Below are 24,586 nucleotides of genomic sequence, written 5' to 3'. Positions count from 1 at the left end.
GGTGCCTGGGGTAAGTTGGATGTATATTATATTGGCATAACTCCCAAAATGACCCATTCCAGTAGGGACAAAATGCTCTCTACCTGGACTTTGGTAAATCTCCCCCATATGGTGAAACTGCACTTTAATAAATCTCCCCTATAATGGATAAAGCATTCAAATAAAAATCTGTCTAAAGTTGTAACCCCCCACTCCCATTTTATTCAAGTTAAAAACCCATTACCTTTTTCTCTAGTGCAAAGATCACACTGAGGGTCTGTAAGGACATGTATAATTCAGCCTGAAGAACATTGTCTGTACAAAAGAATGACTTATGAAACAAGTAGTAAAAGTCGATCAGTTATGAAATTTTATTATGCAACAAGAATTAACCATTCGGATTGATGTCTTTATTTATTTTGTGGGGTTTTTTTTGTTTTTTGTTTTTTATCCCACAATTGCCCAAACAAGCACCATTTCACTGTCAGGCACTGGTGCCTATTTACATAACATGGACGTCTGGCTAGTTTTTTTTTACCTGACTAGTGGTATTTTGATATGCGTACTGTTGTCGCATGGGTTTTATTATGGGTACACTTCACTTCGAGCAGTGGTATCCGTCTCAATCCATGACACTCCCATAGTCTCTTCAAGTGGAGAAAGTGTTTCCCACAGTTGGCTGAAGGATGATCCTGTGTCTCTTGTCTGCTCTGGGCATGATAGTGGTGCTTAAAAATGAAGCCCCCCCCCCCCCCTCTCCCACCCACCCGGCAGCAGGAATGTATGAGGCAAAAATAAAATTACAGGTGCAAAAATTGAGTTTTTAGAGAGGTATCTGCACCTCTGGTCACATCATTAGTCACAAGTAGCTTTGCTGTCTCTAAATCTTTCCACAGTGCAGACTATCTACCCACAGTCAATTCAGTCTGAAGAATTGTCTACTAGAATCCTGATGGACAGCTTCAAGTGTTAACAATGCTTCAAGTTCTTTAGCAATGGCTTCCAGCGTGGAGGATTATCCTTCCCAACCTTCCCATAGCTGGTCTCTGCAGGACACAGAATAGACAATGTTACACAGTCGCATTACCTCGCTATACTGCAAAATACCACCAGTCCACTTGCTCCCATAATCAACTATTAATGTAGAGGTAGCACTAGCTCACTGGTTTGGGGGAAGGGATTTAAGTGTAAGGCTTTTAATATAATTGGGCTCATTCAGTTTTCACATGCTAAATGTTGCAAAAAACAACGTACAAGTCCCATATAGGGCTTCTACCAATGAGGGGAGTCAAGAACCCATTTTGGGTGGGATTCTACATTTAACACAGTGGGGCAGATGTATTAACATGGAGAAGGCATAAGGAAGTGATAAACCAGTGATAAATACAAGGTGATAAACGCACCAGCCAATCATCTTCAATATGTAAACGAACAGTTAGGAGCTGACTGGCTGGTGCCTTTAACACCTTGCACATATCACTTCCTTATGCCTTCTCCAGGTTAATACATCTGCCCCTGTGTTTTGTAGATAGTGGGGAACATGTTCTGCCTATGCATATCAGTCTAACTTCCTGTAATAAGAAGCCATGAGATAGATAAGGTTATATACAATATTCCTTTGTTTTATTTTATACTTTCACATAACTTTATTAGCTTCAGAGCAATGTACAAATATATGTAAATATAAATTGGAACTATCATATAGAAAGGCTTCTAGAGATGATCACCATATTTCCTCTTCTCTCCACCTTTTGCCCAGGGAAGGTTTGGATGAGTAGCATACAATTTGATATTCCCTGGGCTGGGGAGCATGCACCCACTTAAATGCGCTGTCTAGATTAGCGATGAGCGGTGGCGTAAATGAGGACAGGCACTTAAGAGACATGTTAATAATGTGGTTGAAAGCTGTGCCTTCAGACCTCTTTGTTAGCAATGATGACAGAGAGCAGGGGACCAGATCGAAGTTATTTTCTGCTCAGACAACAAATAACCTCCACTGGGTGGACATTTTTCAATAAACATTTTGGGCAGCAAGTACAGGCTACAGGAAACTGTTTCCTCATCACCAATCACATGACAGGTATTCACCAGAGATAGAGCACTGCCTGCTACTACCTATACACTCATCACGTGTCGGCCATGTAGGGACAGATTTGCCGCACTGTACCTGTTCCTTTATGTCAGGGTCCACATTGGAAATTGCTGCCCAGCTTAGGAGTTAGTGCACTGCAATACATTGTGACAAACCTTTCCAGCAGCCTAAGCTTCATTACAAATGAAGAAAGACCATATGTTGCTCTAAGTCCTACTTAAACATAATACTATTACATTTGTCTGAGAGAATAGTATTTCTACCATAGGTGCTGGTCACCTTAAGGGATTACTCTTCTTTTCATGCGATTACACAGGATACTTCCCCCTGCAATGTTATAGGAAGCAGACACCATTATACACAGAGCCTGCAAATTAGAGACAGGTGTCCCAAAACTCACAAGGATTTAGAAGTGGGTCTCTTCGTTTTTGGCCACTTTCGACGCTGAAGTTGCCTAGTTGTCAAGCAGGAGAGAAAAAAAGTAACCCATCACCAAGAGTGAAAGCCTTAACACAGTACACATATATAGCAAGAGCTACTATATATAGATATTAGTTTCAGACATGCTAGAACATGAGCAGTTAAGTGGAGTTTTAGCTCTATAAAAAGAGACACGATACGGATTTAAAATCCAGGATTTGGATTGTAGTCGCTGGCTGGAATGGTTAGCACTAATCACTCCTGGCAGTTTCTTGCGACTGGACAAACGCTGGGCAGGATTCCTCCACCAGAACTTCCTGAGTGACAAGGCAGTTTTTGGTTGAGGAATTTCTACCCCCCCCCCCCCCCCATCCCCCGTAAAAAAAACAAAAAAACTAGTGCTAGGGGAGAAAACTACCATGCTCGTGCACATTACTTATTAAGTGACTACTAACCCCTATAAGCAGTACTGTATTAATATTTTGTTTATTCATATTAACAGCAGCCTGGCAGTAGCAGCAGAGAATAGACAACAGTTTTGTCAAGTTAGTAGCAAAATGAGTAAACTAGAGATTCTCCGAGACACGAAGAGAAATCCCGATGCAGGACTAATAGTAGGTAGAAACTTACTTGTACTGTTCAAAACTTTCATCATTAAGACCTAGAAGTAAATTGTAAAAATTAGTACATTCTGCGTTTCATGATATCACTAGTGTTGATGATGGGGAACAGTCTTCTGTTTCAGATATGTTTATTGAAAAAATGTTTACGTACTGTATATGAATGCCTTACCTTAAAGGATTTTATTCCAATTTAAATAGGTAGACTTTGCTAATAAAATTCTTAAATTTTTTTGTAAATAAGATAAAATGGCAAAAAATTTCCAGCAGCAACAGTAGAGGGTGCCATTTGTACAGAGGTGAACATGTGCATTCAATGAGCTGGACATAAAAGAAGTCAGGAGGAATTTCATCGGCTGTAGCCAGTACAACAAGGATGTAAAGCTTTGTAAATGTGATGCTAGGACTACAATCTATGGACGTGTGACACGTGAGGTGATTAGTAACTGACAAACTATTGTGCTAGATAAATTAGAAAGACCTTTGTCTTAAGAAGCAGAATTACAACCATCACCAACAGTGGCGTCATGAGGCGGGTGCGGGGGGTGCGGCCCGCACCCGGGTGTCACCCTTCAGTGGGGTGACAGCAAACAAGAGCCTCACACCTGTCGCATTCCTACCATTACACTGACAATGTGTCAGAAAGCACGGACCCAGCCGCGGCGCACATGCACCTGCTCGGAGGGGGAGGGGGGGGGGGGGGGTTGCACGATCATAACTGTGCCGCGGCGTCCTCTTGTTATGATCGCATCCCCCTGCTGACTCAAATCGCTGCCTGAATACCGCCGCCGGGTCCGTACTGGCGGTTCCTGACAGTCTCCTCAGCCAGGATGCCGGTCGCTGTACGTCACTCCTCATGACGTCATCTTGCGCGCCGGCACCGCTTGCAGCTTGCCATTCTCCTCACTGCCGCCGGCCACGTTCTGCACACCGCAGCCCACTTCCTCCGCTGCCTAGGGCCGCCTACTACACCCCCCTCCGCTGCTCAGGTACTTACCCTGCTTCCCTATGTCCCTGTCACTGCTGTCACTCACTTTCCCTGCTGTCACTGTACCTCTGTCACTATACTTCAGTCACTGTCCCTGCTGTCACTGTCCCTGCTGTCACTATACCTCTCACTGTCCCTGCTGTCACGGTCCCTGCTGTCACTATACCTCTGTCACTGTCCCTGCTGTCACCGCTGTCACTGTCCCTCTGTCACTGCACCTCTGTCACTGTCCCTGCTGTCAGTATACCTCTGTCACTGTCCCTGCTGTCACTATACCTCTCACTGTCCCTGCTGTCACTATACCTCTGTCACTGTCCCTGCTGTCACTATACCTCTGTCACTGTCCCTGCTGTCACGGTCCCTGCTGTCACTATACCTCTGTCACTGGCCCTGCTGTCACTATACCTCTGTCACTGTCCCTGCTGTCACGGTCCCTGCTGTCACTATACCTCTGTCACTGTCCCTGCTGTCACCGCTGTCACTGTCCCTCTGTCACTGCACCTCTGTCACTGTCCCTGCTGTCAGTATACCTCTGTCACTGTCCCTGCTGTCACTATACCTCTGTCACTGCTGTCACCGCTGTCACTGTCCCTCTGTCACTGTCCCTGCTGTCACTATACCTCTGTCACTGTCCCTGCTGTCACTATACCTCTGTCACTGTCCCTGCTGTCACTGTCCCTCTGTCACTGCACCTCTGTCACTGTCCCTGCTGTCAGTATACCTCTGTCACTGTCCCTGCTGTCACTATACCTCTGTCACTGTCCCTGCTGTCACCGCTGTCACTGTCCCTCTGTCACTGCACCTCTGTCACTGTCCCTGCTGTCAGTATACCTCTGTCACTGTCCCTGCTGTCACTATACCTCTGTCACTGCTGTCACCGCTGTCACTGTCCCTCTGTCACTGCACCTCTGTCACTGTCCCTGCTGTCACTGTCCCTCTGTCACTGTCCCTCTGTCACTGTCCCTGCTGTCACTCTCCCTGTCCCTGAATTTTGGATAATACTGTGTGCTTTAATGTGAATTTTGGCTCAGTCAGTGTGCTACAATGTTAGTTTCGGCTCATTCAGTGTGCTACAATGTGAATTTCGGATCATTCAGTGTGTTACAATGTGAATTTCGGCTCATTCAGAGTGCTACAATGTGAATTTCGGATCATTCAGTGTGTTACAATGTGAATGTCAGCTCATTCAGTGTGCTACAATGTGAGTTTCGGCTCATTCAGTGTGCTACAATGTGAATGTCGGCTCATTCAGTGTGCTATAATGTGAATTTCGGCTCATTCAGTGTGCTACAATGTGAATTTCGGCTCATTCAGTGTGCTACAATGTGAGTTTCGGCTCATTCAGTGTGCAACAATGTGAGTTTCGGCTCATTCAGTGTGCTATAATGTGAGTTTCGGCTCATTCAGTGTGCTATAATGTGAATTTCGGATCATTCAGTGTGTTACAATGTGAATTTCGGCTCATTCAGAGTGCTACAATGTGAATTTCGGATCATTCAGTGTGCTATAATGTGAATTTTGGATCATTCTGTGTTCTATGATGTGAATTTCGGCTCATTCAGTGTGCTACAATATGAATTTCGGATCATTCAGTGTGTTACAATGTGAATTTCGGCTCATTCAGAGTGCTACAATGTGAATTTCGGATCATTCAGTGTGCTATAATGTGAATTTTGGATCATTCTGTGTTCTATGATGTGAATTTCGGCTCATTCAGTGTGCTACAATATGAATTTCGGATCATTCAGTGTGCTATAATGTGAATTTCGGCTCATTCAGTGTGCTATTATGTGAATTTCGGATCAATCTGTGTTCTATGATGTGAATTTCGGCTCATTCTGTGTTGTATAATGTGAATTTCGGCTCATACTCAATTATGGACATTATTCTGGTTGCATTTAATTTTAGCAATAAAATTGCTAAAATGCGCCACGCTGACAGTGAGCATGCAATCAAAGTGCGGTCGCATCCCTGAGGGACTGCACTTTCATTGGGGGCCGGCGTAGCAGGGTGTGGTTGGGAAAGGGGATCAGAGCTTTTTTGGGGCGGCTATGTGACATCACACGCACCCACTGCAACCCGAAAAATGGCGGTGCATTGCCTGCATACGCAGCCTAGCTACGTCTGCAGGGGGTCATCCTTCGTATCTGCTTCAGCGATGTGATCGCAAAATAATTGAAATCGCATCGCTGGATGCCAATTAGCATCCTGGACGGACCCCAGCATGCTACAGAAACGATTGCAGATTCTGCTTTTAAGCAGAATATGCAAACCAACCTAAATAGGGTCCTATGTCACTACTATTGCCATCGCATTCAGTGATATACAGGAATTATGACTTACAAGTAAAACTAGTACAAAAACATTTCTAAGGATTGCGTGTGGTGTGATATGGGAGAAGGTCCATGGGGGGGGTGACACCATGAGTTACCACACCGGGTGACACCAACCCTAGTGACGCCTCTGATCACCAACATTCAGAAAGCACAACACACCCATTAGGTTGCAGTATTCTCACTATTGGATGAGTAACTGGTAACTTACCAAGCTCCACGCTGCTTGTACGAGGATTACACTGCCTAGACCCCTTACAGCTCCGCAGTTCCATCAGCTGGACATGTAACTGATTGAGCACATCACGGCCCAGAGTATTTACTGCATTAATCAGCTGATGGAGACAATAAAAGAAAGTGTTTTTAGTATTCCCATCACCATCACATTACAGCACACAATGGGGGAGATGTACTAAGACTTCAAGATAAATAAAGTGGAGAGATAAAGTACCAGCCAATCATCTCCTGTCATATTACAGTCTATAGTTTGAAAAATGAGTCAGGAGCGGATTGGTTGTTACTTTATCTCTCTCCTAGGCTTAGTACATCTGCCCCTAAAAGTCATTAAAAGATTCTAAGGCAGAGGAAGGCATTTGCTGTGGAACTTCATATTTCCACAACAACAGGGGAAACATGGATTAGTTAACACTTAAGTGGAGATGTATCAAGCCTTGGAGAGAGATAGAATCTTTTAATTGGAATCTTTCTCTTGTACTGCAAGTGTATTGTACTATATTAACAAGTGGTTTTGAAATGTAGTTAATACAGTGGGGTCTATTCATGAAGCAGTGAAAAGTGTGGAGAAGTGAGCCTCTGGAGAAGTTGCCCATGGTGACCAATTACCAGTGAAGTAACATTTATAATTTCCATACTTTACCAGCTGATTGGTTGCCACCCTTTTCACTGCTTCATGAATAGACTCAAAAGTACAATATTTTTAAATAAAGAGTAGAATAGGAAGATGTTTTTCTAATATGAAACTGACCCTTAGACAGCATGGTCTCTGGGAAATGAGAAATATTTTCATTACAGAATTAACTAATATATCATACTGCACAACAGTGGCTCTTGAAGCCTTGCTACATGAATGACTAGATGACCCACCATTAGAAGACATTCATATGTTACCTGGTATGGATCACTGTTGAGGTCAAAATACTCCAAGAAGCCAGTGGCAAATTCACAGAAAAGGAAGTTATGGGTCTCATTAATTGTCCTCAGACACCAGTAGGTGTTGTTGTTGGCACTTGTACAAGCGCAGAATGGTCCCACTACACAGGAGAGAATAGTGACAGCATTGAAGAGCACAGCACTGTGGAATAATGACGTGTGTGTACTGTGTCATATGTACTGAGACAACCTACCAAGTCCTTTAGACTACAGTGACAATAGATTAACTACAGAATATGTGCTAACTGGAAGGGAACAGAAAGCTAGATAATTCTTGAATTGTATATTTAAGTTCTAGTACAGGGTGCTGCTTTCCATTTCTTAAACTCTCATGTAACTTAATTATGAGTAATTGTAAGCTACATCCAGCAAAGGACATAGAACTCTCCTCAAGCAAGGACAGGAGTCCGGGGGAAGCTGCAGAGTACAATTCCTTCAGCATGGCCCATAAAACTGAAGGCTCAATAGAAGCTGGATGTGGCACCAACACAGTTTTCTATTCATCAGAGCTGTACTAGTTCATTGTAATGATCTTGTGATCTTCTAAGAAGCTGGTGGCATGCATGTGTGACACTGCTAATAAGACCTTACATGTCCAGAATGGGGCGGTCTGCCAGTGCTGGTTGTCATGGGTGAAACAGGTAAGGCCGGGCATGCTGCACGTGTCATTATTTTTTAGCCTCTTCAGTAGTTTCCGCAGCTTTTTCTTACGCCTCTGTTCCCGCAGTAGCCAAACTTTATCATGTTCTTTCAGGGATTTCCTGCATACAAATGCCACAGTCATGACAGAGGACACACAATCTTGGATATTGCAGACAACAGTGTAACAGACATATTTTACATGTAGCAGGCATATCAGTTGGTATGTATCATTCATTACAGTAACAGCATATAAAACTGTTGCATTCTGCCAAGTATAAAAGCAGTTAGTACTTGAGCCTTGTAACCTATAGATATTTCTCTAACGTCCTAGTGGATGCTGGGAACTCCGTAAGGACCATGGGGAATAGCGGGCTCCGAAGGAGGCTGGGCACTCTAGAAAGATCTTAGACTACCTGGTGTGCACTGGCTCCTCCCACTATGACCCTCCTCCAAGCCTCAGTTAGATTTCGTGCCCGGCCGAGGTTGGATGCACACTAGGGGCTCTCCTGAGCTCTTAGAAAGTTATAGTCTTAGAATTTGTTCTTTTCAGTGAGACCTGCTGGCAACAGGCTCACTGCAGCGAGGGACTAAGGGGAGAAGAAGCGAACTCGCCTGCTTGCAGCCGGATTGGGCTTCTTAGGCTACTGGACACCATTAGCTCCAGAGGGATCGACCGCAGGCCCAGCCTTGATGTTCGGTCCCGGAGCCGCGCCGCCGTCCCCCTTACAGAGCCAGAAGCAAGAAGATGGTCCGGAAAATCGGCGGCATGAAGACTCAGTCTTCACCAAGGTAGCGCACAGCACTGCAGCTGTGCGCCATTGCTCCTCTCACACACTTCATACTCCGGTCACTGAGGGTGCAGGGCGCTGGGGGGGGGGCGCCCTGAGGCAGCAATAAAAACACCTTGGCTGGCAAAAATACCTCAATATATAGCCCCAGGGGCTATATATGAGGTAAATACCCCTGCCAGAAGTCCATAAAAAACGGGAGAATAGGCCGCGAAAAAGGGGCGGAGCCTATCTCCTCAGCACACTGGCGCCATTTTCCCTCACAGCTCCGTTGGAGGGAAGCTCCCTGGCTCTCCCCTGCAGTCTACAAGGGTTAAAAAAAGAGAGAGGGGGCACTAAATTTAGGCGCAGTATACATTATATATATATAGATATAAAGCTATAGGGGACATAACTCAGTTAGTCCCTGCAGTATATAGCGCTCTGGTGTGTGCTGGCATACTCTCACTCTGTCCCCCCAAAGGGCTTTTGTGGGTCCTGTCCTCGTTTAGAGCATTCCCTGTGTGTCTGCGGTGTGTCGGTACGGCTGTGTCGACATGTTGAATGAGGAGGCTTATATGGTGACGGAACAGAGGCCGATATATGTGATGTCGCCCCCTGTGGGGCCGACACCAGAGTGGATAGAGAGGTAAAAGGTATTAACCGACAGTGTCAACTCCTTACATAAAAGGGTGGATGACGTAACAGCTGTGGGACAGCCGGCTTCGCAGCCCGCGCCTGCCCAGGCGTCTCAAAGGCCATCAGGGGCTCAAAAACGCCCGCTCTCTCAGATGGCAGACACAGATGTCGACACGGAGTCTGACTCCAGTGTCGACAAGGTGGAGACATATACACAATCCAATCCGTGACTTGATCCCGGCAATAAAAAATGTGTTATACATTTCTGACTTTAACCTCTATAAATGGGTTTTAGGTTTGGGGAGAAAAAACAGGCAGTGTTTTGTTCCCCCATCAGATGAATAAATGAAGTGTGTGAAAAGCGTGGGTTCCCCCGTTAAGAAACTGGTAATTTATAAAAAGTTACTGATGGCGTACCCTTTCCCGCCAGGAGGATAAGTTACGCTGGGAGATATCCCCTAGGGTGGATAAGGCGCTCACACGTTTGTCAAAAAAGGTGGCACTGCCGTCTTAGGATACGGCCACTTTAATAGGTACCTGTTGATAAAAAAAAAAAAAAAAAAAAAAAAAAACAGGAGGCTATCCTGAAGTCTGTATTTACACACTCAGGTACTAGACTGAGACCTGCAGATAGTGCTGCTGCAGCGTGGTTGGTGACCCTGTCAAACAGGGATAATAGTTGGCAAACATAAAAACATATTAAAGACGTTGTCTTATATATGGGGGATGCACAGAGGGATATTTTGCCGGCTGGCATCCAAAATAAATGTAATGTCCATTCTGTCAGGAGGGTATTAGAGACCTGTCACTGGACAGGTGATGCTGACTTAAAAAGCGCATAGAGAGCCTTATAAGAGTGAGGAATTATTTGGGGATGGTCTCTGGGACCTCGTATCCACAGCAACTGCTGGGAAGAAATAATTTTACCTCAGGTTTCCTCACAGAAAAAGGTACAGTCCTTTCGGCTTCAGAAAAGCAAGCGGGTCAAATGGCGCTTCCTTTCTGTACAGAGACAAGGGTAGAGGGAAAAAGCTGCACCAGTCAGCCTGTTCCCAGAATCAAGATTCTTCCCCCGCCTCCTGTGAGTACACACCATGACGCGGGTGCTCCACAGGTGTAGCCAGGTACGGTGGGGGGCCGCCTCAAAAATTTCAGCAATTAGTGGGCTCGCTCACAGGTGGATCCCTGTTTCTTCCAAGTAGTATTTCAGGGGTACAAGCTGGAATTAGAGATGTCTCCCCCCAGCCGTTTCCTAAAATATGCCTTGCTGACAACTCCCTCAAGCAGGGAGGCTGTGCTAGAGGCAATTAATAAGCGGTATTCACAGCAGGTAATACTCAAGGTGCCCCTACTTCAACAAGGACGGGGTTACTATTCCACACGGGTTGGGGTACCGAAACCGCATGGTTCGGTGTGACCCATTTTATATTTAAAATCCTTGAACATAAAAAAATTCAAGTTCAAGATGGAATCGCTCAGGGCGGTTATTGCAAGCCTGGACGAGGGGGATTACATGGTATCCCGGGACATCAAGGATGCTTACCTGCATGTCCCCATTTACCATCCTCGCCAGGAGTACCTCAGATTTGTGGTACAGGATTACCATTACCAAGTCCAGACACTGCCGTTTGGACTGTACATGGCACCGAGGGTGTTTTATCAAGGTAATGGCCGAAATGATGATACTCCTTCAAAAAAAAGGGAGTTGTAATTATCCCGTAATTGGACAATCTCGTTATAAGGGCGAGGTCCAAGGAGCAGTTGGTAGTCGGGGTAGCACTATTTTGGAAAGTGCTACAACAGCATAGGTGGATTCTAAACAGTCCAAAGTCACAGCTGGTTCCTATGACACGTCTACTGTTCCTGGGGATGGTTCTGGACATAAACCAGAAATAGTGTTTCTCCCGGAGGAGAAAGCCAAGGAGTTGTCATCTCTAGTCAGAGACCTCCTGAAACCAAAATAGGTAGCGGTGCATCATTGCACGCGAGTCCTGGGAAAAATGGTAGCTTCTTACGAAGCAATCCCATTAGGCAGGTTCCATACAAGAACTTTTCAGAGGGACCTGTTGGACAAGTGGTCCGGATCGCATCTTCCGATGCATAGGCTGATAACCCTGTCTCCAAGGACCAGGGTATCTCTACTGTGGTGGCTGCAGAGTGCCCATCTTCAAGAGGGCCGCAGGTTCGGCATACAGGACTAGGTCCTAGTGACCATGGATTCCAGCCTTTGAGGCTGGGGGGCAGTCGCATAGGGAAGAAACTTCCAGGGACTTTGGTCAAGTCAGGTTATTTCCCTACACATAAATATTCTGGATCTGAGGGCCATTTACAATGCCCTGAGGCCAGCAAGGCCTCTGCTTCAAAACCAGCCGGTACTGATCCAATCAGACAACATCACGGCAGTCGCCCATGTAATCAACAGGGTGGCACAAAAAGCAGGATGGCGATGGCAGAAGCCACAAGGATTCTCCGATAGGCGGAAAATCATGTGTTAGCACTGTCAGCAGTGTTCATTCCCGGAGTGGACAACTGGGAAGCAGATCTTCTCAACAGACACGACCTCCACCCGGGAGAATGGGGACTTCCTCCAGAAGTCTTCCAATAGGATTGTACACCATTGGGAAAGGCCACAGGTGGACATGATGGCGTCCCGCCTTAACAAAAAGCTATAAAAGATATTGCTCCAGGTCAAGGGACCCTCAGGCGATAGCTATGGACGCTCTGGTAACACCGTGGGTGTACCAGTCGGTTTAGGTGTTCTCCCCTCTGCCTCTCATACCAAAGGTACTGAGAATAATAAGAAGGCGAGGAGTAAGAACGATACTCGTGGATGGCCAAGAAGAGCTTGGTACCCAGAACTTCAAGAATTTATATCAGAGGACCAATGGCCTCTGCCACTCAGTCAGGACCTGCGGCAGCAGGGGCCCTGTCTGTTCCAAGACTTACCGCGGCTGCGTTTGACGGCATGGCGGTTGAACGCCGGATCCTGAAGGAAAAGGGTATTCCGGAGGAAGTAATTCCTACGCTTACTAAAGCCAGGAAAGAGGTTACAGCAACTCATTATCACCGCATATGGCGAAAATATGTTGCATGGTGTGAGGCCGAAAGGGCCCCAACAGAGGAATTTCAACTAGGTCGATTTCTGCATTTCCTGCAAGCAGGAGTGACTATGGGCCTTAAATTGGGTTCCATTAAGGTACAGATCTCGGCTCTGTCGATTTTCTTTCAAAAAAGAACTAGCTTCAGTACCTGAAGTTCAGACATTTATAAAAGGAGTGCTGCATAGTCAGCCCCCGTTTGTGCCTCCTGTGGCACCTTGGGATCTCAACGTGGTGTTGAGTTTTCTTAAAATCACTTTGGTTTGAACCACTAAAAACCGTGGATCTGAAATATCTCACATGGAAGGTGGTTATGTTATTGGCCTTGGCTTCTGCCAGGCGAGTATCAGAATTGGCGGCTTTGTCTTGTAAAAGCCCTTATTTGATTTTCCATATGGATAGGGCAGAATTGAGGACTCGTCCCCAGTTTCTCCCTAAGGTGGTGTCAGCGTTTCACCTGAACCAGCCTATTGTGGTGCCTGCGGCTACTAAGGATTTGGAGGACTCCAAGTTGCTAGACGTTGTCAGGGCCCTGAAAATATATGTTTCCAGGACGGCTGGAGTCAGAAAATCTGACTCGCTGTTTATCCTATATGCACCCAACAAGCTGGGTGCTCCTGCTTCTAAGCAGACTATTGCTCGTTGGATTTGTAGTACAATTCAGCTTGCACATACTGTGGCAGGCCTGCCACAGCCAAAATCTGTCAATGCCCATTCCACAAGGAAGGTGGGCTCATCTTGGGCGGCTGCCCGAGGGGTCTCGGTTTTACAACTTTGCCGAGCAGCTACTTGGTCAGGGGCAAACACGTTTGCAAAATTCTACAAATTTGATACCCTGGCTGAGGAGGACCTGGAGTTCTCTCATTCGGTGCTGCAGAGTCATCCGCACTCTCCCGCCCGTTTGGGAGCTTTGGTATAATCCCCATGGTCCTTACGGAGTTCCCAGCATCCACTAGGACGTTAGAGAAAATAAGAATTTACTCACCGGTAATTCTATTTCTCGTAGTCCGTAGTGGATGCTGGGCGCCCATCCCAAGTGCGGTTTATCTGCATTACTTGTACATAGTTATTGTTAACTAAATCGGGTTATTGTTGAGCCATCTGTTGAGAGGCTCTATTGTTTCATACTGTTAACTGTGTTTCATATCACGAGTTGTACGGTGTGATTGGTGTGGCTGGTATGAGTCTTACCCGGGATTCAAAATCCTTCCTTATTGTGTACGCTCGTCCGGGCACAGTACCTAACTGAGGCTTGGAGGAGGGTCATAGTGGGAGGAGCCAGTGCACACCAGGTAGTCTAAGATCTTTCTAGAGTGCCCAGCCTCCTTCGGAGCCCGCTATTCCCCATGGTCCTTACGGAGTTCCCAGCATCCACTACGGACTACGAGAAATAGAATTACCGGTGAGTAAATTCTTATTTTTTTTCCTGCAAGGGGAACCAACACAAAATGTAATGGATTTTTGTAACTTAAGTGTAAAAAAATTGTAGTGTAAAACATGTTGGTGCATTTTTTGACACTCAACTTTTACATAACCCTAATATTAATGGATGACATACCGAGGTCTCTAGAGATATATCAGGAAATATGACCTATATTTTTTAGGATATTATTGGAAAATTTCCATTGATATACATAAAGCCTACGGTGATATAAACCACTACTTATATTACTTACTTAAAGGGGTGAATTATGATTCCCCTATTCTTCAGCTTTCCTTTCTTATGCTTGATGTGGTAACTGTAAGAACAATGCATTAATGTAAAAAAAGGGAACATTTTTATATATGACCCTAGATCCCAAGAGCTTATGATCAGAGAAAATCTTTTTACAGACCTGAAACCAGCCTAGTGCGGCTAAAGGGGCCACAGAAAAGTTGTCAGCAACATTTTGCTATGTATGCCATCGCTTCCACGCGATCGATACATATCTCTAGAATGGGTCAATACAAGACACTCATTTACTCCCCAATCAGTAGAAACAGGGATAATGGAGTAAAATTAAATATAGTAGTAGTAGATCTATCAAATGTTTGATACTAAAGCCTAGTGGTCTTTCAACCAAAGAGGTGAGTGGGAGTGATGAAGACTTGGATGGATGGCAGGACTGGAATAGTGAATATGGAAGGATACAATATGAGACTCTAGGTAGGATATAGCATGTTTGGGTTGGATACATAGTGTGTTTAGGTAGATATAGAATGTTTATAAAGGATGTTGTGTGTTTATGTAGGATACTGTGTGTTAATAAAGGATATACTGTGTGTTAATAAAGGATATACTGTAGTGTGTTTAGGAAGGATATAGTGTGTATAGGAAGGATATAGTGTGTTTAGGAAGGATATAGTGTATTTAGGAAGGATATAGTGTTTTTAGGAAGGATATAGTGGGTTAAGGAATGATATAGTGGGTTAAGGAATGATATAGTGGGTTAAGGAAGGATATAGTGGGTTAAGGAAGGATATAGTGGGTTAAGGAAGGATATAGTGTATTTAGGAAGGATACAGGGTGTATAGGAAGGATATAGTGTGTATAGGAAGGATATAGTGTGTATAGGAAGGATATAGTGTGTTTAGGAAGGCTATAGTGTGTTTAGAAAGGCTATAGTGTGTTTAGGAAGAATATAGTGTGTTTAGGAAGGATATAGTGTGTTTAGGAAGGATATAGCGGGTTAAGGAATGATATATTGTGTTTAGGAATGATATAGTGGGTTAAGGAAGGATATAGTGCGTTTAGGAAGGATATAGTGGGTTAAGGAAGGATATATTGTGTTTAGGAAGGATATAGTGCGTTTAGGAAGGATATAGTGCGTTTAGGAAGGATATAGTGCATATAGGAATGATATAGTGGGTTAAGGAAGGATATAGTGAGTTTAGGAAGGATATAGTGAGTTTAGGAAGGATATAGTGTATTTAGGAAGGATATAGTGTGTTTAGGAAGGATATAGTGTGTTCAGGAAGGATACCGTGTATTTAGGAAGGATATTGGCCCTCATTCCGAGTTGATCGGTCGCAATGCGAATGTAGCAGAGTTACACACGCTAAGCCGCCGCCTACTGGGAGTGTATCTTAGCTTCTTAAAAGTGCGACCGAAGTAATCGCAATATTGCGATCACAAACCTCGTACCAGTTTTGGAGTAGCTTCAGACTTACTCTGCCTGTGCGATCAGTTCAGTGCTTGTCGTTCCTGGTTGACGTCACAAACACACCCAGCGTTCGCCCAGGCACTCCCACCGTTTCTCCGGCCACTCCTGCGTTTTTTCCGGAAACGGTAGCGTTTTCAGCCACACGCCCCTGAAACGCCGTGTTTCCGCCCAGTAACACCCATTTCCTGTCAATCACATTACGATCGCCGGAGCGATGAAAAAGCCGTGAGTAAAATTACTTTCTACATAGCAAAGTTACTTGGCGCAGTCGCAGTGCGAACATTGCGCATGCGTACTAAGCGGATTTTCATTGCGATGCGATGAAAAATACAGAGCGAACAACTCGGAATGAGGGCCATAGTGCGTTTAGGAAGGATATAGTGTGTTTAGGAAGGATGAAGGATATAGTGCGTTTAGGAAGGATATAGTGCATTTAGGAAGGATATAGCGGGTTAAGGAAGGATATAGTGGGTTAAGGAAGGATATAGTGCATTTGGGAAGTATATATCGGTATATGCAATTGCTTTCGAATTGCCGCAAATGTCGAAAAACGGGGCATTTTCGACAAAAAAAACCTGTAGAATTGGATACGACAATGCAATACAGTACTTTTCGACAAAAAACCTGCCGTTTCAGATTCGACTTTTTGCAATTCGACATGTCTGCAATGGTAAAAAATGCGGCTTTTCGACAAAAGTATATTCAATTGAAGAATGTCGAATGTGCTTTTCGACAGTCATTTCGTCAATTTCATTCCGCCTCATTTTGCTGTCATGATCTAATAAAAATTTTTAAAAACATGTTTTTTTGTGGGGTTTTTTTATTGCTAATAGCATATCTATTTATATTAGAAGGGATTACTTGGTTTGTCTATTTAGCAGCCACAAGTATTATTTTATATATTTTTTAAAAGAATTTTTTTTTTTTACTGACTAAAATAATATGGAGAGATCAGTGCATTAAATAAAAAACGGATCAGACAGTCCCGCTGTCGAAAAACGGACCAATTGACGAATAGTGTGCATCCTGGATTCGACTTCATGGACGGCACAAAAGTGTTAAAAAAAACCCTGAAAAAAATTGCGTCCCCCCTCCTAAGCATAACCAGCCTCGGGCTCTTTGAGCCGGTCCTGGTTGTAAAAATACAAGAAAAAAAATGACAGGGGATCCCCTGTATTTTAACAACCAGCACCGGGCCCTGCGTCCGGTCCTGGTGCCAAAAAATAAGATTTTACTCACCGGTAAATCTATTTCTCGTAGTCCGTAGTGGATGCTGGGGACTCCGTAAGGACCATGGGGAATAGACGGGCTCCGCAGGAGACTGGGCACTCTATAAGAAAGATTTGGTACTATCTGGTGTGCACTGGCTCCTCCCTCTATGCCCCTCCTCCAGACCTCAGTTAGGATACTGTGCCCTGAAGAGCTGACACAAGAAGGAAGGATTTTGAATCCCGGGTAAGACTCATACCAGCCACACCAATCACACCGTATAACTCGTGATACTATACCCAGTTAACAGTATGAAATATAACAGAGCCTCTCAACAGATGGCTCAACAATAACCCTTTAGTTAGGCAATAACTATATACAAGTATTGCAGACAATCCGCACTTGGGATGGGCGCCCAGCATCCACTACGGACTACGAGAAATAGATTTACCGGTGAGTAAAATCTTATTTTCTCTGACGTCCTAGTGGATGCTGGGGACTCCGTAAGGACCATGGGGATTATACCAAAGCTCCCAAACGGGCGGGAGAGTGCGGATGACTCTGCAGCACCGAATGAGAGAACTCAAGGTCCTCCTCAGCCAGGGTATCAAATTTGTAGAATTTAGCAAACGTGTTTGCCCCTGACCAAGTAGCTGCTCGGCAAAGTTGTAAAGCCGAGACCCCTCGGGCAGCCGCCCAAGATGAGCCCACTTTCCTCGTGGAATGGGCTTTCACTGATTTAGGATGCGGCAATCCAGCCGCAGAATGCGCCAGCTGAATTGTGCTACAAATCCAGCGAGCAATAGTCTGCTTAGAAGCAGGAGCACCTATCTTGTTGGGTGCATACAGGACAAAAAGCGAGTCAGTCTTCCTGACTCCAGCCGTCCTGGAAACATAAAGTTTCAAGGCCCTGACTACATCCAGTAACTTGGAATCCTCCAAGTCCCTAGTAGCCGCAGGCACCACAATAGGTTGGTTCAAGTGAAAAGCAGATACCACCTTAGGGAGAAACTGGGGACGAGTCCTCAATTCTGCCCTATCCATATGGAAAATCAGATAAGGGCTTTTACAAGACAAAGCCGCCAATTCTGACACACGCCTGGCCGAAGCCAAGGCCAATAACATGACCACTTTCCACGTGAGATATTTCAGATCCACAGTTTTAAGTGGTTCAAACCAATGTGATTTTAGGAAACTCAACACCACATTGAGATCCCAAGGTGCCACGGGAGGCACAAAAGGGGGCTGAATATGAAGCACTCCCTTTACAAAAGTCTGAACTTCAGGCAGTGAAGCCAGTTCTTTCTGGAAGAAAATCGACAGGGCCGAAATCTGGACCTTAATGGAACCCAATTTTAGGCCCATAGTCACTCCCGACTGTAGGAAGTGCAGAAACCGACCCAGCTGAAATTCCTCTGTTGGGGCCTTCCTGGCCTCACACCACGCAACATATTTTCGCCAAATACGGTGATAATGGTTCGCGGTTACTTCTTTCCTGGCTTTTATCAGCGTAGGAATGACTTTCTCCGGAATGCCCTTTTCCTTTAGGATCCGGAATTCAACCGCCATGCCGTCAAACGCAGCCGCGGTAAGTCTTGGAACAGACAGGGCCCCTGCTGTAGCAGATCCTGTCTGAGCGGTAGAGGCCATGGGTCCTCTGATATCATTTCTTGAAGTTCTGGGTACCAAGCCCTTCTTGGCCAATCCGGTACCACGAGTATCGTTCTTACTCCTCGCCTTCTTATTATTCTCAGTACCTTTGGTATGAGGGGCAGAGGAGGGAACACATAAACCGACTGGTACACCCACGGTGTCACTAGAGCGTCCACAGCTATCGCCTGAGGGTCCCTTGACCTGGCGCAATATCTCTTTAGCTATTTGTTGAGGCGGGACGCCATCATGTCCACCTGTGGCCTTTCCCAACGGTTTACCAACAGTAGGAAGACTTCTGGATGAAGTCCCCACTCTCCCGGGTGTAGGTCGTGTCTGCTGAGAAAGTCTGCTTCCCAGTTGTCCACTCCCGGAATGAACACTGCTGACAGTGCTAAGACGTGATTTTCCGCCCATCGGAGAATCCTTGTGGCTTCTGCCATCGCCATCCTGCTTCTTGTGCCGCCCTGTCGGTTCACATGAGCGACTGCCGTGATGTTGTCTGACTGGATCAGTACCGGCTGGTTTTGAAGCAGGAGTTTTGCCTGACTTAGGGCATTGTAAATGGCCCTCAGTTCCAGAATATTTATGTGTAGGGAAGTCTCCTGACTTGACCATAGTCCTTGGAAGTTTCTTCCCTGTGTGACTGCTCCCCAGCCTCGAAGGCTGGCATCCGTGGTCACCAGGACCCAGTCCTGTATGCCGAAACTGCGGCCCTCTAGAAGATGAGCACTCTGCAGCCACCACAGTAGAGACACCCTGGTCCTTGGAGACAGGGTTATCCGTTGATGCATCAGAAGATGCGATCCCGACCACTTGTCCAAGAGGTCCCACTGGAAGGTCCTCGCATGGAACCTGCCGAATGGAATTGCTTCGTATGAAGCCACCATTTTTCCCAGGACTCGTGTGCAGTGATGCACCGATACCCGTTTCGGTTTTAGGAGGTCTCTGACTAGAGATGACAGCTCCTTGGCTTTCTCCTGCGGGAGAAACACTTTTTTCAGTTCTGTGTCCAAAATCATCCCCAGGAACAGTAAGCGAGTGGAAGGAACCAGTTGTGACTTTGGAATGTTTAGAATCCAGCCATGCTGTTGTAGCACTTCCCGAGATAGTGCTACTCCGACCAGTAACTGCTCCCTGGACCTCGCCTTTATAAGGAGATCGTCCAAGTACGGGATAATCAAAACTCCCTTTTTTCGAAGGAGTATCATCATTTCTGCCATTACTTTGGTAAACACCCTCGGTGCCGTGGACAGTCCAAACGGTAGTGACTGGAATTGGTAATGGCAATCCTGTACCACAAATCTGAGGTACTCCTGGTGAGGAAGGTAAATGGGGACATGCAGGTAAGCATCCTTGATGTCCAGGGATACCATGTAATCCCCCTCGTCCAGGCTTGCAATAACCGCCCTGAGCGATTCCATCTTGAACTTGAATTTTGTTATGTAAGTGTTCAAGGATTCAAAATTTAAAATGGGTCTCACCGAACCGTCTGGTTTCGGTACCACAAACAGTGTGGAATAGTAGCCCCGGCCTTGTTGAAGTAGGGGTACCTTGACTATCACCTGCTGGGAATACAGCTTGTGAATGGCCTCTAGCACAGCCTCCCTGCCCGAGGGAGTCGTCGGTAAGGCCGATTTGAGGAAACGGCGGGGGGGAGGCGCCTCGAATTCCAGCTTGTACCCCTGAGATACTACTTGAAGGATCCAGGGGTCCACCCATGAGCGAGCCCACTGATCGCTGAAATTCTTGAGGCGGCCCCCCACCGTACCTGGCTCCGCCTGTGGAGCCCCACCGTCATGCGGCGGATTTGGAAGAAGCGGGGGAGGACTTTTGGTCCTGGGAACCTGCTGTGTGTTGCAGCTTTTTCCCCCTTCCTCTGCCTCTAGACAGAAAGGACCCGCCTTTTCCCCGCCTGTTTTTCTGGGGTCGAAAGGACTGTACTTGGTAATACGGTGCTTTCTTAGGCTGTGAGGGGACATGGGGCAAAAATGCAGACTTCCCAGCTGTTGCTGTGGAAACACGGGCTGAGAGACCGTCCCCGAATAACTCCTCACCCTTATAAGGCAAAACTTCCATGTGCCTTTTAGAATCTGCATCTCCTGTCCACTGCCGAGACCATAAGCCTCTCCTAGCAGAAATGGACAATGCACTTATTCTAGATGCCAGCCGGCAGATCTCCCTCTGTGCATCTCTCATGTATAAGACTGAGTCTTTTATATGCTCTATGGTTAGCAATATAGTGTCTCTGTCTAGGGTGTCAATATTTTCCGACAGGGAATCTGACCAAGCAGCAGCAGCACTGCACATCCAGGCTGAAGCAATAGCTGGTCTCAGTATAACACCAGTGTGTGTGTATATAGATTTTAGGATAGCCTCCTGCTTTCTATCAGCAGGTTCCTTTAGGGTGGCCGTATCCGGAGACGGTAGTGCCACCTTTTTAGACAAACGTGTGAGCGCTTTATCCACCCTAGGGGGAGTTTCCCAACGTGACCTATCCTCTGGCGAGAAAGGGAACGCCATTAGTAATTTTTTTTAAATCACCAATTTTTTATCGGGGAAAGCCCACGCTTCTTCACACACATCATTCAATTCCTCAGATGGGGGAAAAACTACTGGTAGTTTTTTCTCCCCAAACATAATACCCTTTTTAGAGGTACCTGGGTTTATATCAGAAAGGTGTAATACCTCTTTCATTGCCTCAATCATGCCACAAATGGCCCTAGTGGACATTAAATTTGACTCATCGTCGTCGACACTTGCATCAGTATCCGTGTCGACATCTGTGTCTGCCATCTGAGGTAGTGGTCGTTTCAGGGCCCCTGACGGCCTTTGAATCGTCTGGGCAGGCACGAGCTGAGAAGCCGGCTGTCCCGCATTTGGCATGTCGTCAAATTTTTTATGTAAGGAGTCGACACTTGCACGTAATTCCTTCCATAAGTCCATCCACTCAGGTGTCTGCCCCGCAGGGGGTGACAACACATTTATAGGCATCTGCTCCGCCTCCACATAAGTCTCCTCATCAAACATGTCGACACAGCCGTACCGACACACCGCACACACACAGGGAATGCTCTTAAAGGAGACAGGACCCCACAAAAGCCCTTTGGGGAGACAGAGAGAGAGTATGCCAGCACACACCAGAGCGCTATAATAATACAGGGACTAACTGAATTATGACCCTTTATAGCTGCTTATTGTATTAAACTGCGCCCAAATTTAGTGCCCCCCTCTCTTTTTTACCCTTTCTGTAGTGTAGACTGCAGGGGAGAGTCAGGGAGCTGCCTTCCAGCGGAACTGTGAGGGAATAATGGCGCCAGTGTGCTGAGGGAAATGGCTCCGCCCCTTTTTCGGCTGACTTTTCTCCCGCTTTTTTCTGTATTCTGGTAGGGGTAATTACCACATATATAGCCTCTGGGGCTATATATTGTGGTTATTTTGCCAGCCAAGGTGATATTATTGCTGCTCAGGGCGCCCCCCCCCAGCGCCCTGCACCCTCAGTGACTGGAGTGTGAAGTGTGTATGAGGAGCAATGGCGCACAGCTGCAGTGCTGTGCGCTACCTTGGTGAAGACTGAAGTCTTCTGCCGCCGATTTTCCGGACCATCTTCATGCTTCTGGCTCTGTAAGGGGGACGGCGGCGCGGCTCCGGGAACGAACACCAAGGACGGGTCCTGCGGTCGATCCCTCTGGAGCTAATGGTGTCCAGTAGCCTAAGAAGCCCAAGCTAGCTGCAAGCAGGTAGGTTCGCTTCTTCTCCCCTTAGTCCCTCGATGCAGTGAGCCTGTTGCCAGCAGGTCTCACTGTAAAATAAAAAACCTAATTTAAACTTTCTTTCTAGAAGCTCAGGAGAGCTCCTAGTGTGCAACCAGCTCGGGCCGGGCACAGAAATCTAACTGAGGTCTGGAGGAGGGGCATAGAGGGAGGAGCCAGTGCACACCAGATAGTACCAAATCTTTCTTATAGAGTGCCCAGTCTCCTGCGGAGCCCGTCTATTCCCCATGGTCCTTACGGAGTCCCCAGCATCCACTAGGACGTCAGAGAAATACGGGGGACAAACCACATAGGGGTCCCCCGTATTTTTAACACCAGCACCGGGCTCCACTAGCTAGAGAGAGAATGCCACAGCCGGGGGACACTTTTATACAGGTCCCTGTGGCCGTGGCATTAAATCTTGTATTTTTACAACCAGGACCGGCTCAAAGAGACTGGTTATGCTTAGGAGGGGAGACACAATTTTTTTCAGGGTTTTTTTAACATTTTTGTGCCGTCCATGAAGTCGAATCCAGGACGCACGCTATTCGTCAATTGGTCCGTTTTTCGACAGCGGGACTGTCTAATCCGTTTTTTATTGAATATGTCGAATCCGGGTCCCGGCGGACATGCGGGGGGACGCTCAGCACAAGGCTAGCCCGCCCCGCATGTCAGTCCCCTCCCCCGTCACTGAAGTACAAAAGCATCACACAGCGGTGATGCTTTTGTACTTCAGGAGTAGCTCCCAGCTAGCGCAGATTTTGCGCGCTGGCCAGGAGCTACTCGTCGCTGCCCAGCTCGCCACTGCGGCCCGTCCCCCGCCTGAGCGCACCCAGAAAATGGCGGCCAAACGCCGCCGTGCCACCCCCTCCCGCCTCTGCCTGTCTGCCGTTGACTATCAGCCATGCGCCGGCGCACTGCTGCGCCAGCGCACTTCTGACCTGATTGCTGCGCTGCAATAAACTGTAGCGAGCTATCAGGTCAGAATGACCCCCATAGTGAGTTTAGGAAGGTTAGAGTACGTTTAGGAAGGATATAGTGCGTTTAGGTAGGATATAGTGTATTTAGGAAGGATATAGTGTGTTTAGGTAGGATATAGGGTGTTTAGGTAGGATATAGGGTGTTTAGGAAATTTAGGAAGCATATAGTGTATATAGTGTATTTAGAAAGGATATAGGGTGTTTAGGAAGGATATAGGGTGTTTAGGTAGGATATAGGGTGTTTAGGAAATTTAGGAAGCACATAGTGTGGATATGGTATGTTTAGGAAGGATATAGTCTATTAAAGAAGGATATAGTGTATTTGGGAAAGACGTGACATGTTGAGGAAGAATATAGCATGTATAGAAAGGATAAAGAGAATATATATTAGAACATGTTCAGGACTTACAGAACAGAAAGATGCACGTAAACGTTATCATACAGTAGCTAATCAATACAGTATAGTCTGACTGTAATAATCATTAGATAAACATGGAGGAAAAGACACTTGTGAAGCAGCGACTGAGGTTTGTTATGAGCCACATAACATGAATAACTGCTGGGAAATGCAATAATTTTTGATGGGAGGTGTTAAGCAGCCGGATTTGCATTGGGAAACTATTGGCTGTTGCAAAGGGAGATACTGTTATACTTTTATAAATGGCAGAAGAACCAAATGAACTGGGAGATTTGTTGGACTACTGTATTTAATAGAAAATATATTTTTAATTGTTTTGCAGGGGAGCATAAAGTTTAATCCTGTCAGAGAAGCACTGAGTAATCTAGACTTGGATATTTTAAGTCTTAAAAAGAGCATAGAGGCCACATACTGTAGGAGGTTTTTTAAAAAAAATTCAATAAATCCTCTTGCACGTACATTCTGTAAGGTAACAACATGTACAGGGGATTACTGACTCTGGGAGCACCGCCAACGTCTACCATTAAGTTATCCCTTCTATGGTCACTTATGAACCAATACATGGTTGGCCTTCTCAGAGACAAATTGTTTTGATACAATCTCTGAGCTTAAAAACCCAGTGCGGAGCCAAAACCTGTTACTTCTTAGGTAACAACATGTACAAGAACATGTGGCTACCTATCTGG

At 46.0% G+C, this 24,586-nt stretch overlaps 1 protein-coding gene across 9 annotated transcripts in view; it reads right to left on the bottom strand.

Annotated features, from left to right (window-relative positions):
- Positions 1 to 326: 326 nt before the first annotated feature.
- The window catches only part of SULF2 (sulfatase 2), a 663,681-nt gene continuing 639,421 nt past the window's right edge, over positions 327 to 24,586 (bottom strand). For 7 of the 9 annotated variants that reach the window (XM_063958897.1, XM_063958899.1, XM_063958898.1 and 4 more), the window contains 7 exons: positions 14,425 to 14,487; positions 8,194 to 8,363; positions 7,561 to 7,703; positions 6,644 to 6,767; positions 3,122 to 3,152; positions 2,472 to 2,525; positions 327 to 1,025 (listed from right to left, as the gene is read on the bottom strand). In XM_063958897.1, coding sequence (XP_063814967.1) covers positions 995 to 1,025; positions 2,472 to 2,525; positions 3,122 to 3,152; positions 6,644 to 6,767; positions 7,561 to 7,703; positions 8,194 to 8,363; positions 14,425 to 14,487 — 616 coding nt within the window. In that variant the 3' untranslated portion in view covers positions 327 to 994. The remainder of the gene's footprint in view (positions 1,026 to 2,471; positions 2,526 to 3,121; positions 3,153 to 6,643; positions 6,768 to 7,560; positions 7,704 to 8,193; positions 8,364 to 14,424; positions 14,488 to 24,586) is intronic. The other 2 variants (XM_063958903.1, XM_063958904.1) reach the window with 2 other exon arrangements.

This window comes from Pseudophryne corroboree, chromosome 3 (genome assembly GCF_028390025.1).
Source record: "Pseudophryne corroboree isolate aPseCor3 chromosome 3, aPseCor3.hap2, whole genome shotgun sequence".
In the NCBI taxonomy this organism is placed as follows: domain Eukaryota; kingdom Metazoa; phylum Chordata; class Amphibia; order Anura; family Myobatrachidae; genus Pseudophryne; species Pseudophryne corroboree.
The sequence above is the reverse complement of the archived record's forward strand: the minus strand, read 5'-3'. Positions and strand labels throughout refer to the sequence as shown.